This window comes from Neolamprologus multifasciatus, chromosome 9 (assembly GCF_963576455.1).
Source record: "Neolamprologus multifasciatus chromosome 9, fNeoMul1.2, whole genome shotgun sequence".
In the NCBI taxonomy this organism is placed as follows: domain Eukaryota; kingdom Metazoa; phylum Chordata; class Actinopteri; order Cichliformes; family Cichlidae; genus Neolamprologus; species Neolamprologus multifasciatus.
Window position 1 is genome coordinate 20470419 of NC_140447.1, and position 19280 is coordinate 20489698.

Below are 19280 nucleotides of genomic sequence, written 5' to 3' on the forward strand. Positions count from 1 at the left end.
GGTTTGGGGTAATTTGGGTTTTCCGGGTCACAAACTGCTGAGTGGTTAATAAAGTCCTCCTGTACCTGTTCACACACAGTTTCCATAACCTCCCACCCCCGCTGGAGAGCTGAACTGTCTAGCACTGCAAGACAGATTGGTACTCTCATACGTCAGCTTAGGCTACCGGGAATGGGATAACAAGGGCTCCCTGCTTTTGAGCATTGTTTAAATTAGGTACATACGAGTAATTTGTTACCAGCTAACATAATGGCTGTGTGGGTGCTGTTCAGTATTTGCCATCAGGTACACTCGCTGTGTGGCTGCTGTTCAGTATTTGTCAACAGCTACATGGAAGTCCATGAATAATAATGAAGCCTATTTAAAGAGTGGAAATGGCTTTAATTCTTGAGATTAATTTTATTTTTTTAAATGGGGGGCAGAGTTATTAGTTCCTCACAGTTCTCAACCACCTGACCTTCAGCATCTGCATTTTAAAGTGGAAACATTTTAACATTCCCTTATTACCCACTCTGCAGCTCAATGTGCAAGTATGCATTAGTCAGATATTCAATATTCGTATTTAATATTTAATAAATGTGATCCCTACACATTGCTACAAACCTACTCAGTATATATTTACTATAGTAATGTAAGGAAGGAAGTTTCTTTCTAAGATTTCATTAATTTTCTGTTGTAAAAATCCCCTGTAGCATCCCTCTGCAATTACTGAGAAATGACTCCCGCTTCTCGCCTTCTCTTGCGGTGTTATTCTGGAAAAGCCTCTGGGGTCAGTGTAGAATTTTCTAGCATGGCAGAGAGTGAAATGGGCAGGGTCTGGAGTGCCTCAGTGTGGCCGAAGTGGACACTGCAGCCACAGGTAATGTTAGAGGGGGTGGGACCTTTAGTCAGCACGAAATAAGTGCTATGGAAAAATACAGAGCCTTAATAGAGACATCATGGTGGTGACATATAAGTGAACTACGCATGCCTTTCTGTTGTGATATTTAGCAATGAATTTATCAGTCAATTGAAATTAATAGGCTACAATTACAGTAACAAGCTGACATAAGCACACATTTTGCTGACCTTCTCATGCTCAGTGTCTGCACGTTAAATCGATGTTGCAATCAAGCACATCACAGATCAGCTCAACTGTGCAGTTGGGAGCACACTAAACACTGCTGAATAGAAAAGATGGAGGAGATGAAAGAGAGAGAGAGAGACTGGTGGAGGAGAGGAGTCAACGTCTGAGCATATCGCGTTCCCTGGAGGTAAGAGAGGTGAGAGAGGAATGCTTTCAGGGACTTCAGCCACGTCCCTCACGTGGTCTCTTAAGGATGCATGAGAACAAGCAGAAACCACAGGCAGGACGTGTGTCCGCTCAAGCGCACCAGTCCACCTTAACAAGATGTCCAGGCCATGCTGAAGGTGTATTCCCTTTAGATATGTCTCTCAATCATTTATAAGACTCAAATCATTACCCATTCAGATCATTTAGGGCAAAGGCAATGCTTGTCACCTCGTTTACTATCACCCCTGGTTCTTGCTTCGCAGGAAGAACAATCCACTGTGTCAGAAACGATTTGGCGGGTCAAGAGAACGGGGGACACTGAAAGTGACTGATTTGAATGGTTTTATTGATCCATTTACATGCATGACATAGCACAGTGAAAATTCTGCTTATGATCACATATTCGTGCAAGGAAAAATGTAGCCCTTTGCACCTCATCGCAGAATATGTGGTTTAAAAATAGGAAAATCCAAGTCAGTCATCATCAGTGATCAAAGAAAACTGTCAACTGGTGAAGGAAGGGTGGAAAAAAAGAAAAAGACTGCGCCTTGGCATCTAGAGTGCCCGTTGAAAGTTTCTATTCTTGCCTTTCTAAATGTGTAACTACCTCTAAATATAGCAGCTCTGAAATATTCAGCATCCCCCGATCCTCACACTGACATCGAGTGAGGGGCTGCAACTTTGCTTGTACAAGACAAGGGAGATTTTCTAAGAAATGTGCGTAGTGGCCAGAGAGGAAAGTAATCACTTCATATGCGGCAGCAAACAAACATGCATGGATTGATCTACCCACACACACAGAAACGCAATCAGACAAGTTAATCTTTCTCCCAATCCAACCAGTCACACAAAGCTACAGAGGGCTTTGGAAACAGTTCACAAGCTTGTTGCCTGGTGTATTCTGCAGACAAACTAAAGCCAATATTTCATGACCCGTTTCCACTTCCAAGTAAAATCAAGTTGCAATCAAACACAGGATGAAACTAAGTTGGCACAGGAGTTTCCTAGTCGCTGTGATCATTCCATAACAGGTCAGCAGGTGATGGCAGAGATCATCCAACGGACCATCCTTCTGCTCACTGTCAGGGACGTGTGCAACAAGGGCCAAGAGTGTAATAAGTGAGGAAGGGGGCAGGGTCCTTTTCACTTCCAAGCAAAAAGACCTGCCCTCTTTGCTAAAGACATGCCAGATGCTCAGGGACCTTATTAGCGTATCCTTCAACCAGTCGGTAGCACTGTTGTGATTGGTGTGGGGGTAGGGTCGGGCTTAGGGCGTCAGGCGGTTCCCCGGGAGCATCTTCCTTGGGGGGCTCAACCCGGGGTAGCGGTCATGGCCAATTAGGGGCTCTGTTGGCTCTTAGGTGACGGCTTCCTCGTGGCTACGTGCAGCGGGGCTAGGGGAGGGTCTGTGCTGACGGACGGGGGTTACTGACCTGGTAGCCTGGCTGCCCCTGGGTGGGTCCGGGACGGGCGTGAGGTTCTGGGGGCGCTCCGGCTCTGGCCTGGGGCCCTGGCCGGGCCTCGGGGGCCTGGGTCCTGGTTGGTGTGTTGCCGGGGTTGTGGGCCGGTGGGTATATGGGGGCCCGCCACTGGCGCAGGGTGCCGCCGGTGCGCCGAGCCACCTGGGGGGCTCTTCAACTGGTGGGGGGGGGGTTGTCACATCTTGCAGGAGCTTTCCTCTCTCAGGAACTCTCTCTGCAAAAGGGGGAGATACAGGAGAGGTGGAGGAAGATCTCAGCCTGGGCGTCTATTGTCTTATGTAGTCTGGAAGATGAGTGGATGATGGGGTGGGTGTAGTTTTCTCTGTTGTGGGGTTGGGTGGACTGCCCCGGGCTCTGTGGGGCCGGGCGGCGCCGCTGCACTGGTCCCCGGTTCGGATGGGCCTGGGCCCCCCTTCCCTGGCGGGTCGCGGAGTATGGGGGTGCCTACTGGGGTCAGCGGGGGAGCTGGCCCCAGGGAGGGGTCACTTGCCCCTCCCTTCCTTCCCTCCCCATCTCCAGCTGCCTCCCTCTTCCCGCTCCACCACAACCACCCACACATGCAGGGCCTTGGAGTAGGGGTGTGTCACCAGGGTGCAGAGGAGGTAACCCCCCCCCCCCTCTGTCCCCTTCTGGCTGCCTCTGCCTCAATTTTATCCCGCAACTTAGACATTCACATTACTCACACTCTCATTACACATACATATAGGATCTTGGGGGTGGGCACGCTACACGGAATCCCAATTACCATCAGGGTGTACACCTCACCCCCGGCGTCGTTGCCCACCTCTCAATTTTAAATACACGTAGACATTGAGGGCTAGCAGGAGGGACTATGCGCTTACCTGCTGCTCTCTGGCAGGTAGCTCCATGCCCTCCTGGGTTTTAAATGCACCTTAGAACACACATACATCAACACTACAATGAGCGGGTGGAGGGAGGTTAGGAGTCTTCTCTCACCCTCGTTCTCTGCTTCCTGCTGGAGCAGGGGGGCTAGGAGGAGGAGTTGGCCGTCCGACTGGGATCCGGAATGTGGGGCCTCCCTGCTGCTGCGGAGTCGGGGCGGTCTGCTTCTCCCCACCGCAGGGAAAAGGGTAACACAACCTGGGTCTGGGTGCAGTTCCCCCCTCCAGGGGCAAGGGTACCTAGACCCGGTTCGTAGAGTACGCTTGGGGAGTGTGATTGTGTGTACAGCGTCTCTTTATGTCTGTCTCCACGTTGGTTGAGTGTGGAGTAAGTGCATATGAGAGCATGAGGGTGGGAATGGATGTTTGTATCTGTGTGTGCCTGTATGTCTGTGTCTATATGTCAGGTTGGGTATCAGATGCCACCTCTCTGAGGACAGCTCAGGCCCTCCAAGGTTTGGAGGCCTATCTCCCCCCACCACTTCCCCTGCCGGGGGCGGACTCCCTCAGACATCGGTGCGTTGGTGGTTCTTTGTGTCCGGGGGTGGGCGTCCGGGTACACACCGGCTCACTCCTTGGCGGCTGCTTATCGGGGCCTGGAGCCTGGGGCTCGCTTGGGCCACCTCGGAGGTGGGGTGCCCCCGGCCTCTCGGCCTGGGGCTCGGTCACTCAGGCACAGCTGGCTGCCGGCGGAGCTCACGGGCACGTCACTGCAGCCCCCCCTGGCTTCTGCTCCGTGGCTGCTGGGTGACCCCTCATCTGGGACTCTCCTCGGCTCTTTCTGGGACAGTGGCGCGGCTGCCCCTCTGTTGGTCTTCCTTGGTCTCTTGTGTTCTGGGGGCCTCTGGATGTCTGGAGTTTTGATCTCCTCCATACCTGCTTCATGCCCTGGAGGACGGGGCAGTGGCCCCCCACACCCTCTAGCAGATCATTACATGAGGGAACCTTTTAAGAAAACAAGCGCGTCCATGCTCACAGGTGTACACACGGGTGATCACACACACAAACTACACCCTTTTTGGCTCCTACCTCAATGCACACTGTGCTGTCGATCTTACGTGCTGCACAATAATGTTTAATATTTAGTAGTTACTGTCATATTCCCATATATCATTGTGATGTGGTTTATTGTATTACTCTCGTTTTCTTCTGCTTGTTTTCTTTTTTCTTTCTCAACAGGTGATCCAGGTGATCGATATATGTATTTATTTTTTTATTTATTTATTTTTTTTCTTCTGCTTATTCTGTTGGTTTTTGTTTTTGGCCCTTCTCCCCCGTCCCTCTTCTCAACTGTCTTTCTTTCCCTCTTTCTTTCTCCCTTTTCTTTCCCCCAGTCAAATCTGTCCCGTATTCAGCAAGTGAAAATAAAATAAAGAATAAAAGGTGAATCAAATGGACCATTACGGCAAAGCTGGGATGGTCAATTTGGTAAAGAAAAACCGTTGGGCATCTTTCTTCGCCTTTAGACAATAATTCTGATGGCAAAAGAGCCAAACGGGACAGGCAAAAAAAAAAAAAGAAAAAAAAAAAAAAAAAAAAAAAAAAAAAACCAGTCGGTAGCAGCGCAATGACCGTGTCAAAGACAGAAAGCAGAGGAGAGGGACACTGCCCTGTAAAGCTGCGCAATCAACTTCTAAGGACTCCTAAGACTTCTTAATAAACAGGGCAGAAGGGAAATGGCTGGTGTCAAGTCATATCATTCAAACCACAGTGAAGCAGCTTATCTGTTTGAGTACAGATGCTTAAGCAAACAGAATAATTTTAATGAATAACATAGCTTTCAGATGTTTGTCAAGTCTCCCTCTCGGGTTTTTTTTTTTTTTTTTTTTTTTAAATCATCCTATTGTGGCAGCACCTTGTGATTATATAAAGTCCTTATATTAATAAGAATTCAAATAGATGACTGCTTCCTGGGTTTTGTTAAGCGGAAAGTAGGGACCAAGCACACCTAATGACACATAATACTCTACCTAACTTAACACAATGCAAATAAAGCTGTGCAACCAAGTCAACGTGAGTTACAGATTACTTTAAAATCTTCAAAAACAGCTACAAAATCAGCAGAGACTCAGTTTTGTTTCAGAACTTTGCATTTAGATTTGAAAAACTGAGTCACGAGAGGAGGGGAAAATCTTGCTTGCTCGTTTTTACAATTCCTAGCTCAAGCTAATATGTCGCCATGGTAACGAACATTGTAACAGGCAGCTTTAGGGAGACATTGTGACCTTAAAGGAAGGTATGTAAACACCACTTTATATTCCCCGGCTGGCCCTACCCAAAAGAAGGCCTGGGAAAAATGTCTGCATGTGCAGGAGATTTGAAATAAATATCCAGGCCCCTATTGTGGAGCTCCAACAAAGACGAGTATCTTAGTAACACCACACTGGTTTACTCGGCGAGACGTTTTCTCTTTCCCCTCCTCCTCCTCCTCCACAATAAACACACTTCTCATCATCGGCGGGTTAGGGCTTAGGATGAGATTGATGAGGAGTTTCTTTAACTACCAGATGAAACCTGTTGGCCCTTTGCTGGGTCAGTCAGGGGGTCAGACTCGTTCCAACTCGTTTGAGGATCAAACACATTTCAATACTGTGGGTAAGACCAAAAGACTATTCCCTGCAAAGCACGAGTTCCTGTACAAATCCTGTTTCACAGACTTTATGCATGCTTTAATAATCGTCACTTATTTTGGTTGAAATAGAACAGGAAATTGTCACCATCAAAACCCTTACCCTTGATTTCACTGTTTTTGAGTAAATATAGCGCTGAGATATCACACTCATCAATTATATCTATTAATGTGATTACATTTCCTTGATATGAATAGAAGACTGACTAAAGGTTTATGTAGATGTCTTCAGTCTTTGTTACAGCATACTGATCATCTCAATAAGGACGACATGTATGGTTCTCATCATTACAATGCCACCTATTGGTGATGTGGAGACAAGTAACAGAGAGACAATAATGGCAATTTTCTTTTTTTAATTCTCTAAATTCCTTTGCTAATGCTGCAAAAAAGAAAAAGTGGACAATATTTGATAAGCACATCACCAACAATGTAGTATCTCAATTTCTAAATATGATCAGAACCTAAAAACAAACTAAACAACAACCTTTACTTGCCTCAGTGATGCAGCTCTTCGGCAAAGATTTGAGAACACAGCAGTAAAGCGGTAGACATTTTACAGCAGCAAATAAAGCTAAATCATAACATCTGACATCAAAACCTTAAGTCGCTCTGATTCATCCACAATTTGGACAATTTGTTAAACTATCAATCATTCAGGTGACAGAGCCTCTAAAGAGTTGAACATTAAAAAACAACAACATTAAAAAAAAAAACATCTTTAATCTGTTGGCATCTTTTAGTACATCGTCAAAAGTAAACACAGCCACATGAAAAGGCTGACTTACCATGTTAGAAGTGAAATTCATCATTCACTTCATTTCCGCACTCAAAGGGAACTCGCAGTGCTATAACATTAGCCCAGTGGGTTAAAATGCCACATAAAACCTTATGGCATAGCAGTCTAATGCTGTTATTGGATAAAGGGATAATATCACATTATAAAAACACAGATCTGCGTTTTACATTTATCTTGCTGTCGGCTGTATAATTCACTCTGCAGGCAGCTCGGGTTCGGGGTTTTTTGTTTTGTTTTTTTGGAGGGCGATTAAATAGGGGAGTGGGTATATCACTTCCACCCTTGCCTTAGCACAGAACCAACAAAATATATACCTGGAAGTGCAGCTCAACACTGAACAGTACTTCCTCTAGGCACATTTATGGAAGCTGTATTGCAAGAAACAGTCTTGCTGAAATGAAAAAGAACAAAAGGGAGAAATGTGAAAGAGGCCCTCATCCTGCTTCCTACACATCAGGGCTTGCCCTCTACTGAAGAAATCCAACCGAAACAAATTAGTGGGCTGAGGAAGAAAAGAACTCGCTATACACTACAGTACAAACTAATTTTTATGTGCTTTTGCCAGGAGGGACATAAACCAGAGAGGTTTCAAACTGTGACACAGGATAGAGGCGTATTAAAAGTAAATCTTTGGCCCTCCATTTTGCAAGGCTCTATTGTGCTGTCATGTTGCTGCAACTTTATGGACGTTTGGAACACGAGCCCCCAGCCCATTTTTTGGGGGGGTAATCAATTAAACAAGGAAGTTCGCTGAGCCTTACAACTCGATTATTAGCTTGTCCTTTTGAAGTTTTATTTTAGGGGGCTGGGGAGGAGGTGACAAGGAATCAGGCTTTAAATCAGTGGGGCCGATGCAGCAGTGTTGAAGCGTTTGCAGCCTATGGCCTTATTGAAAGGGTTTGTCAGGATGTGGCACTGGGTGAAGACCAGATTCAGACTTTCATGGTTAATGAGCTTTTTGCGGTGGCAGTTACGGTCAGTGGCATGAGTCAGGGAGAGGGCAAGCACTAAGCACCTGCTGCTGCTCTGGTTGCTAAGAGAAAACCTCTTGCATAGGTATTAGAGCATTCAAATACATAACAGCCTAGAGTACAGTACCACACAAAATTTTACTATGAACTTTTTTAATGACTTCCAAGTTTGTTTGTTTTTTTTAAACCAAAAGAATTGTCCAAATAATTTTTTGTAATGAAATTCTACCTTGTCCATAATTTTTAAAGGCATCAATAAACATATATTACAAAAGAAATTATATGCTGCTAACAGAGATTTAGAACAGTTGGATAGGTTGGCAACTTTTTTTTCATTTTTAGATAAAGACCCATAGTTTGTACCTTTTTCGATCCTGCAAATCCCTCAGACTCCAAAAAGAAATAGGCAAATGGCATCAGGACGAAGAGGCAAAGATTGGAGAACAGTGACACCAGGTTCCACAGACCTGCAGTAACCAAAGAGACATATACAGAGACAATATATTATTAAAAAAATGTTTCATTATGAAGGGGACATGTGCCAAAGATTCATTCACAGAGTTTCCTAAATTGCAATTTAAGTTAAGACAGTTTTGTCTGTTGAGTGCCCTCTTGGCAGTTTCTAAGTCATGGACTCTACTGCCACCTGGTGGATACTTGAACATCAAACAGCCTTAACAGAAGCAGGTAATTAGCACTGGCAGTGCAAATAAATAATTCTCAATCTCAAATGGTTTAAGGGGAAAAACAAACTGGCTTGTTTCATTTGTTAGCACCCCTTCTGGTGACACATCTATTCTTTTTTTCTTTGTATAGCAAAGTCATGTTTCAACAAATACAACAGTCATAGGAAGCAAACTGCGTTAGTGTTTGTACAAAAAGACCACATTTCTTATTATCTAATGCATTACTTGGCTTAATCAAAGCTTTAACTTACTCTACAAAATTCTAGCACATAAGATATTTGTAATAAGTTTCACCTTTTTTTATCCCTTTATAAACATCTAAAAATTCTCAAAGTCAGCATGTTTTCTTTTAGTTTTAGTGCAAACACAATGGAACTGATTCATGTTTAGACTTTGTGCACCAAAGGACACTTAATGTTATCTTTTCTACACAAACATAACCCAGATAATTAACATCATTGGTGTTTAAATCTTCATAATAAGATGTGTAAGGTGAGTGAATAACATACACTGTCACGTAGTTACTCTGAGATAAATGAATGTGTCACCATAAAAGCGCATTAATATGTCCACAAATTGAAACTAGATACACTGTATGATAGAGGACTTTATAGACTACAAGTGTCAAATCTTACAGCTGTGGATCTTCATACTACACCAAGTAATTTATCTACTATAGAAAACATTTTATGTGCATTAACAAAAACTTTGTTTATTAATTACTGGGCATTCTTTTTTGTGGTATTACACATTTAATCCTACAATTTAAACCCCTAAAGCTGTGCTGACAACTTTGTGATACTGTTTGAACTACATATTTGTCTCTTATATTAAGATATCTCGGAGTATAACTTTAACACTGACAGAAAGGCACGTTTCACTGATCCAGGTTGACATTCCTTCTATATACAGATCCTGTTCGGATGCTATTAATGTTGATGAGTCACCAAATAATTACTTAGTGAGAATTACTATAATTAGTTTTAGAAAACTCTATTGTCTGAATTTATATTAATCTCTACTAGGAACTCCACAATAAGTACACTCTTAGGGCATTTTCACACCTACAGTTCATTTACGTTGGTCCGAATTAGTTGGCGATTCGTAATTTGGTTTCTTTTCAAAAAGAAGAATCCAAGCAAACCAAATTTCATCACTACAAACCATGTGAAAATGTTCAGTCTACTTAATGGCCAGATGTGTGTGGAGTGGGAGCAACAAAGACAAATGCAAGATAGAAGATGCTGTGTTCTGGATGACTGGTGAACACAGAGAAATGCTAGCCTGTACAGACCACATCTATAGTACATTGCTGCATCACAGATTTTTTTTTTTTTTTAAACCTCAGACTTGCAATGTACAACTAGTAGCTGATCCAGACTGAGGTTGGATCACATTCACACCACATCTGTGGTTAGCAGTCCAATGTAATGTACGTAGAATGTTAATGAGCACAACTTTTTTATCCTGACATTAATGTGAAAAGCTGAACTGACTGTTATTATGATCAAATACGTTGGAAGACAAATTTTCTTTACAGTGAAGTATTTCTTAAACAAAAAGAGAAAATTAAAACTGGGACAAACTGTGTGAACTACTGACCGTGAATGAGGGAGCCATTGAGCCACTGAATGTAGTAGTTTTGGGGGAAGGAGAGCAGGATCTCATTACTAATGATTGAGAAAGGCAATAGGAAGACGGCACCACCCGACACTGCCAGAGTGAAGGTGCACAAGTACAATCTGTAAATGTAATCAACACACAGACATAGACACACGTACAGACTCATGTTAGGACAATTCCACATAACAACACCAAAAGGAAAAATCGTTTACTTACTGAAAGATTAGATTAGATTAGATTATTGTATATTCTAAAAAAAACTTCCATCAAGTGGGAGTGTGTCACACGGATAAACATTTACAGCAAGCAACATATTAGCTTATTTAGAATCAGCAGCCACTTAAATAAAACTAAACCTTCACCACCTTTGCCTTAGTCCATGAACAACAATAGGCATAAACTGGGTATTTTTTCACAGTATAGTGTCCAGACTCTGCCCAAGACAGTGACCAGCTGCTCAGTGGGCCCGACACCCGTTTGCTATAACACTAAAAAAGCATGTTAATCAGGCATGCTATCTATTGTGTGCGTAGGACCCTAAGGTACCATGTCCTCCAGCTGGAAATAAGCAGGCAGGACGAATGCGATGACAGCAGTCATAAAATGAAGGGTGGATGTAAGATCCTAGCTGGAGTGATGTGATACCTTCATCACTGGTCTAGAAAATGAAACCATTTTTGAAACATACAGATTGTTGGGGAGCAAATTTGTGAAAACATTTTTCTGATTATTAGTAATTAATGATTATTTTGCTTAAGCTCGTCTTCTTCTTACTTTCTACATTAAATGAATTAACTGATTTGGACGCAGTAAATTCTGAATTGCAGAAAATTTATTTAATTTAATTAAGAAAATTAATGGTTACCATCTACAAATAAAGAATTTTTTTTTTTCATTTTTGTACGAAAAAAATCCCACACTCACGATATTCTGTTGACAACAGCATCTTCATCCTCATGGTCATCTAAAGAGGGAAACAAAAGTACTTCAGTTTCAAGGAGAAATCCTGAGTCGGCCTATAGACTCTGCAAAGACTACACTGTATATGTAAGTACAGCAGAACATAATCTAACACAGGTCATTTCAGCTTTGTAATACAACAGCTTCCTCAAAGCACTTTACATTATGATGTAAAGACCCCACAATGTCAGGAAATCCCAGCAACCATATAATTCCCTTACAAGTGAGCAATTGGTGACGGTGGAAAAGAAGAACTTCCTTTTAATTTAAATTCAGAGAGGCAACTATCTGCCACCCCTGGTTGAGGAGTGTGGGGGAAAAGAAAAGAGAAAGGAGAGCTCAGGAAGACTACGAAAAACAAACAAGACAAAAGACAAACTATGGGCAAACATAGAAGAGAAAAAAAAATGCAACATGGATATAATAACATAATGAACAGTTTCATACAGATAGCTCAAAGTATGTGATATTCTCTACTCACCATACAAAACCAAAATGTATGATTAACTATCAGTAAAAATACAGAACAAATTTCAGACAGCTGGGGAAAAAAATGGATGTAGCGTCCAGGTCTGAAAACTAAAGCCAACAGCCTTCACTTTTTGCAAAAAAACAAACGTCGGCCAATGAGCTTCCACCTTCAGTCAGACCCATACCTCACTTGGCACATTGAGTGTCAAAACACTAAGAGTCAGCGAAAACATTTCACAAACCAACAAGTAAACAAGAGGCTACATGGATTTTATATACGTCATCAGGGGAAAAACGTCAAACAGCAGGCTAAGAATTAAGACACAGTACCCTTAAATATTTTGTACCACTTTTGTTACCTTGGGTTTCATTTAATTGTGGATAGTGGAAATTTTTATGTCACAAATGGTTAAGAGTAACAAGGCAATCCAAAGAAGTCCCACCCAGAACCAGAATAACCCTTGGACCTGTACTAATAATGCTTTTTACAACCATATAAGTGTTGATATTCTCCACTGACAGTAAACAGCTGGATGCACATGGTCACACATCCTGTCTGAGCCTTCTTCCTGTTTTAAAAGAGCTTTTCCTCTACACTGTTGCAAGTGCTTACCTTATCATGTTAAGTGCCTTGAGAAGACTTGTGCTAATGCTTTGGCACTATATAAAGAAAATTCATTTTCTTTATATAGTAAAGAATATATATAGTAAAAATTCATCAGACAATTGAATCAAATCTCTGATTCTATTATCTAAAGCAAAAAGAAAATACCCACTTGATGATGGAAGCTAAAATATTCAATATAAAATTAGAAATGTGGTCTAAAAACAGTCCTAATGCCATGTAATCTAATGTAACACAGTAAATTTTCTGAAAATACTCATTGAGATACACATTATTTGCTCTATAACCCAAAACCCAAACCACCTGGTGCAGCCTAGTTTTCTACAGTTTAAATCTCCAGAAGGGATTTCTGATGTGAAGTGGTCTACTTTTAAAATAAGACAAGGTAAGGCTGGGTGACCTGGACAAACTATATTAGTCTTGGGAAAATGGGAAAGAGTTCACATTATCTACATGGCTATTTTTGTGCTACATGTTTGTATTTTTCTTTTCTTCTTGTTCTTATCACCTTGTTTGTCACACAGGTTACAATCATTGTTTTAGGTGACGTGGCTGAAGTTATCAACCTCACAGGACAGGTTATGCCAGCAGTAACCTAACAGCTTTTGTGACCAAGTGGATTAATGTGACCCTACCAACACAAAGCAGGCTGTGTTCAGGCGTGGGTGTTACCCTAAGCAAACAACTATAGTTTCCTTGGCTGTAAAAATCATGGGTTCTGAGTGTGAGCAAACACAGCATAAATGACAAAATAAGCAAACCTCTGTGATGCTTGGTGTGAGAATTGTTTCACCGCAGACACAGCGCTGCTTTTTACGTGTTACAGACAGGCGAGAGTTTTAGTCTGAACTCACATTTTGCACAGCACTTACCACTCTTCCTCTTGTATCTGGTTATGATGCAGTAGGACACGATGTAGAGGACGGCAAACAGGAGGAAGCAAATCTGAAACAACATCACAAGAATTTTAATGCAGGATTTATTATGACAAGGGATGAATCAGCACATTGGAGACACCATATGCACCATCCACCCAGCAGATTTTAAACACCAAAATATCCCACATTAAGACTATGACACACTTACGCATTAAAAGGATTGTCAAAGTATTTCTTACAACAATGCTAATGCCATTGTGTGCAGCTCAAAATCAGTAATACGTGGTCTTAGGTACAGAGTAGTTATTGTGTTTTTATATGATGAAGTTGAAAGATCAAAACCTTCTTCTCAGAGCTTTACTGCGATACCACTGTTAAATGTACAAGCTGTGCTCCCCCACTCTGAGGAACACACTGGGAATTCATTTATATCTAAGGCATTATCAGGCTTGACCATCTCTCCCAATACTGTAAAATAATAGGATCAACAGAAGTAAATACAGGAAGAAATTGATGTGTTCTGAACTAGTAGATAACAAAGGAGACTTCAATCCCAACATTTGTATTTATCTGAATAATATTTTAGGAAAAACTCGACTGTCTATGGTGTCTGTCGCAAAGCATAGCTGGCTATAAGAAGGCATTTAGCTCAAACTTGTAGCCTACACGTCACTCTGGAGTTTCTTTGGAACTGGACTGAGACCACCTCGGGAGACCAGTTGTTTTGGTCCACACCCAAAAGCGATTACCGTGTTCACAAATGAACTGCACCAAAGGGAAAAACAAACCAGAGTCTGATATGAATGGACTAAACGGTGTGGATGTTAAAAGATCAAGACTGCAGTTTAACAGCAATGGCAGATTTCTTACAATGACCAACATATTCTGAGCTCACACAAGGTAACTTTTAGTTGTAATGGTGTAACCTCTAATTATTTGCATAAAAGCAATTTTGCATTTTGCATAAAAGCAAGTCAATAACTTCTCATGCTCTAATATTGAGCAATTTACTTTTTTTGTGTACCAGTAAATGATTACTGCAACTCACTTGTGCATGTCCCTTATGTCAGTTGCAAAGTTTATGCAGAAACCTTAATTGCAACCACATGATGACACATTAACAGTGACAACTAAGATGTTTAATATGACCCATTTATTCGATTAAAGTAGGAAAGTGAGAATTGCATTGTTGCTCTTATTTGTCTGATGACACTAATTAGGTCGAAGCTACATGCAAAGTGGTCCACAAATTAGATAACCACAGCCTGAAAACAAGCCAAAGAAAGATCACTTTCCACATTCCCTTCTTCTCCTGTGACAGTGACCAGGTCGCAACTAATCTTAGAAGCTCCCACTTCAGCACTTTGCACCTTGTCAACACCACATAGTTCACAGCGGCCGAGCTGGGGTTATGAGAGGATTCAACCAGATGCCAGGCGGACATACACATTACAGACAGGCAAACTGGCATAATAAGAAATGCCAAATGTCATAATGTGACAGCAGCAACAAAAACATTTTTTCCTATCATATGCAGTCCCCTATCAAATGAAAGACTGCTCATATGTTTCTAGCTATAAATTATCTAGTGATGCTAGTGCAAGCCGAATGATGTCCACAAAGTGGCAAACCCTGAACAAGACATCATCAGGTGCACAGAGCTGATAAAGCAGCACAGACACAAAGACACAGCAGTCTCTGAGGAGATAGCAGCAACTTTCAGGCACAGCAGTGAACGCCAACGCTACTACCCTTCTTATCAATCCATTTTCCCTCAAAAAAATTTAAATTTGCATTCTATGTAAAGGAAAAATCAGCGAGTGTTGACAAGGGGACGTCATTTAACCAGGTTGCAAACCATTTCCAAAAGCTTATTTTATACATTCACTCACTGGGGCAAAATCCATAACCTCAATTATTTTTGCCCAATTCAACAAAATTTAGGGGCCATAAAACAAGGGAAAATGCCTTTTCATGTGAAGTGAAAGAAACCTCCCACGGCCTTGCCGGAAGTGAATTTTGACCTTTATGGAGGGCAAAAGTAAAGGAAAAAGATGCGCTGAGAGGGCAAAATGAGCTTTTTTTGAAAAACAGAATTTGGCACAACAATCGTTTCAGCATTATAATCCTATGTTAACAAATTGGTGGAAATTGGCTTGAGCTGAAGAACAGCAATACCTTTTTCCCCCCTAAAAGGGGCTTAACAGATAAATAATCAACTTGTTTTCATGTACTGTAGCAATAAAACTCATTCAGGAGTAGTTTGATTTCAGAGACAAAAACCTGAAATATCCATCTATTTTGCAGATTAAGTTATTAAAAACAATATTATTAACAGAGGTACAGTCTGGGCAGTACTGTATACCATTAGCTTGAGTGTGTTTTTGATGTGTGCATTACCTTAAAAAGCGTTATCTTCAGACTTCTCTAACACATTTCCGAACTTTAATTATTGCCAGATTATCAGAAAGATGCTTATTAGACAAGGGAAGGATATTTCCTAATGCTGTGATGACCACCACAAGGCAAAAACGTTAGCAATAAACCAGAATAAACTGGTGAAATTAATAATTTGTCCCTCCTTTTGGTTAAAGTGTTACTAGTCTGGGTATTTAATATTGGAAGAATATGATTTTGGTTTAGCATCACAGATGAATATACTGAAAAAGACCAGCCTTTTCAGAAACTTAAGTAGTAAAAAGTACTTTCTCATAATGGTAACGATCTCATAAAATTATTATTATTATTATTATTATTATTATTATTATTACTACTACTAAACAATGGCTGATTGTGACGTTAATTATAATAAAACATTTTATTTTGTAAAATACAATGGTTAATAGTCTACAAAAAAAAATGTGAAAGCCTGATAATGACCTACAAGCTTTGTGATGAGATGACAAAGAAATATGATTACTGTCCAAAACATGTGTGAACTGTGGTCAAAATTATTCAACTCTAACCTGATTTTTCTCAGTAACCTAATTTATGCATTCTTGCTAAACATAGGCACAGAATTTTTGCGTTATTATTTACAAGTGGTTTCATTGTGGAAGAAAAATGATTCCCAGTTAGGGCCAGATGAGAACATGAGGTCCTGTCACTGAGAGATGTTTACTGACTTTAAGCCTAACCTACAGTAACCCCAACTGCAAAACAAGTACACACAATAACTGGAAAATATCAGTCGCCTGGCACCTGTATTTAAAAAAAAAAAATCCATTCATAAGCTGACTCACCACAGACATCAAGATGAAATGATACACTGATGTTAATCCATCACACAGAACGATTTGCAATTAGAAATGTTGATATAAGATACTGACATCCAGGCGTACAGGCTCAGGACAAAATGTGCAAGCTAAAGCTCAGATGTTGGCCTTGCTTAGTGCTGAGATATCTGATAGTCTCTATATTACACAAGATTCTGACAGGAATAATTAAGGAGACTTACGCTAAACCTCTGAAAACTGAAACCTTTTTTATTCTTTTAGTTTTCCTTTATTTGTTTTTTTTCTCCCACCTAGAGCTATGGAGACATCAAGACACCACAATTCAATGAGAAAAGACAGGAAACTGTATAGCCAAAGGCTAATTTTGGAAAAACACTGATAGACAGTATATTAAAGTTGTTTTAAAAAAGAGAAATGAATGGAGTTTCTAGCAAAGCATTTCACAAATAGGTAAGTCCAGAGCCACTCTGCTGGACAAACTTTGTGTTGATACATCTAAATGAAATTAAACAGCTTCTACCGTATGCTGTGTAAAAAAGAACAGGTGACACACTGCTGATAAGATAACAGCCACATGAATAAATTAGGTGGTTGTGTTACTTAGCAATGCTATATTTTTTGTGTTGTGTGCTTAAAAGTTACTATAGACAGTCTCTAACACACAGAAAGAGAGACTTAATGAGAGAGATATGACATTCAAGGAAATCCAAATTTGAAATCTATGGAAGAAATCTGCAACAGCAAATACAGTGGTAGAACATTTATAAAATCCTTATTTTGGATGAAAAGTCAGTAGACAGTCTTGACTCAAGCAGCCTTTATGTCCCAGGGACCACTGAACTCTAATTTAATTTAGATGGCTGGTGATTGCATTAGATTGTTTCTTGAAAGACAGAATGTACTGTTGCAGTGGGGAAACATCTCTCCGATAAGAACCTAACATACATGCATATTGCATTGTCACAAATCCCCTTTATATGATTTGCCAAATTCAACAGACTGTAACATGTCAACAAAATGGTCTTCTACATAAAATACATAGATATAACTATCAAAACATTAACAATGTTAATTCTACTAAAGCAGGAAGGCTTTAAATGATCATATAATGGGATTTAATCACCCCTAATTACACAGTGAATGACATATGAGACAAACTGGTTACATTTCCAGGGTGTACCCTGCCCCTTGTACTGGATAATCAGAAGAAAATGGATGAACGGTCTACACTGGGATGTGGCATTACACCGATATTGACTGATGATACTGGTGAACGCCAGTGCTACCCCTCAGCCTCCTGGTAGATACATGTATGGTGTCAATTAGAAAATCCTACGCCACCTTCTTCTCAAGTTATCGCTTTCACAAGATTTTCAAAACACAACTTAACCTCTGACCTTGAGGTTGAGGTCACTGACATTCAAACTTGTCTGAGATTTTTAGCTACACCAGTAGTATTAATTTCAAACTCCTATACCGCCTTGAGTTGTCGCAGTCACACACTTGCTTGTCAACAACATCTAACCACTCGGGTGATGATAATACCCCATCAGCCTTTTACAGCTGGGAGGTAAAAAGGAAATAATGGTACTGTGTTTAAAAATAAAAACATATTAAACAGAGGTTTTATGCTCAAAATGGAGCTTTGACGAGTGACTATGAATGTAATCATGATTAGTCCTCATGCCTCACTTGACAAAAGCAGGTGCATTTTTCTTGTTATTTCTAAATTTTTTTAAAAAAACTACAATAAACCACTGTATAATATAACTTATGTTAATAAACACATCATAAGTGAAGATGGATTTTTCCACAAAGATATCACTGTAATTATCAATATCATCTGGTGAGCAGGATAAACCTGCAGTCAAAATCTGATATGGTTACTCTGTACTAAATTTTAATTTATTTAATTTAAACTAGTTTGTACAGATTACGTTTTATATGGTGGCTTCTGTAACACAAAGATTACCCAACTTTAAAGATAAAGTATAGCTTATCTTTGCAGCCAAACTCTACGATAAAATGTAAAAACCAAGTATTACGATAATATCATGCGATAAAAATCTGATATGGTAACTGCGAAAACGTGTACGATTTTTAAACGGAGCATCAAGCAGCGAGAACATAAACACTTCATCCTGATTTGAAACATATGCGACACATAAAGCTTGAATTAGACAGAACCCTGACATTTTGTCAATGCCACAGTTACAGTCACCTCTACTTAACCGTGGAGATGTTTACATGCCAAATAACATCATATAGTGCGTTAGCCAAGTTCTCCTCCTGTGATTAACTTGGTGGCAGCTAGCGTTAACGGAAGCTAGTGTTAATTAGCGGGTTCACGCGCTTTTTTATATTTAAACCCAACTTGGTGTGTGACATAACCGGGTATCAAATTTCATTGTTTCTTTTTACATTTTTTTAAGTGGGTCTTAAAATACAATATCAAGCTTAAACGAATACTGCCGAGTCAAACTGACAGGCGAAGCTAACGCTAGCAACCGTTAGCGAGCTAGGCTCGACTAGCCGCTCCGCTACTTACGATGTACTCCCGAACTTGGCTGTGGAAATTCTGCTCTCTAATAGTCACATCGTCTTCTTCCATTCTTCATATTGCAAGAACAATTAAAGCTACTGAGTCCCTACATTCTCGTCTGTACAACTGACAGCAACCAGGGTAGCAACTCCTCCTGCTTCGTCTTTACTGTTCTGCATAGACTGCTCTGACTGGTTAAAGACA

The 19280-nt window shown here is 40.7% G+C and overlaps 1 protein-coding gene across 1 annotated transcript in view; it reads right to left on the bottom strand.

Moving 5' to 3' along the window:
- The window catches only part of lmbr1 (limb development membrane protein 1), a 40825-nt gene extending 21558 nt beyond the window's left edge, over positions 1-19267 (bottom strand). The window contains exons 1-5 of the mRNA XM_085172074.1: positions 19083-19267; positions 13293-13365; positions 11289-11328; positions 10344-10483; positions 8419-8522 (exon numbers count right to left, since the gene is read on the bottom strand). Coding sequence (XP_085028200.1) covers positions 8419-8522; positions 10344-10483; positions 11289-11328; positions 13293-13365; positions 19083-19145 — 420 coding nt within the window. The 5' untranslated portion in view covers positions 19146-19267. The remainder of the gene's footprint in view (positions 1-8418; positions 8523-10343; positions 10484-11288; positions 11329-13292; positions 13366-19082) is intronic.
- Positions 19268-19280: the final 13 nt, after the last annotated feature.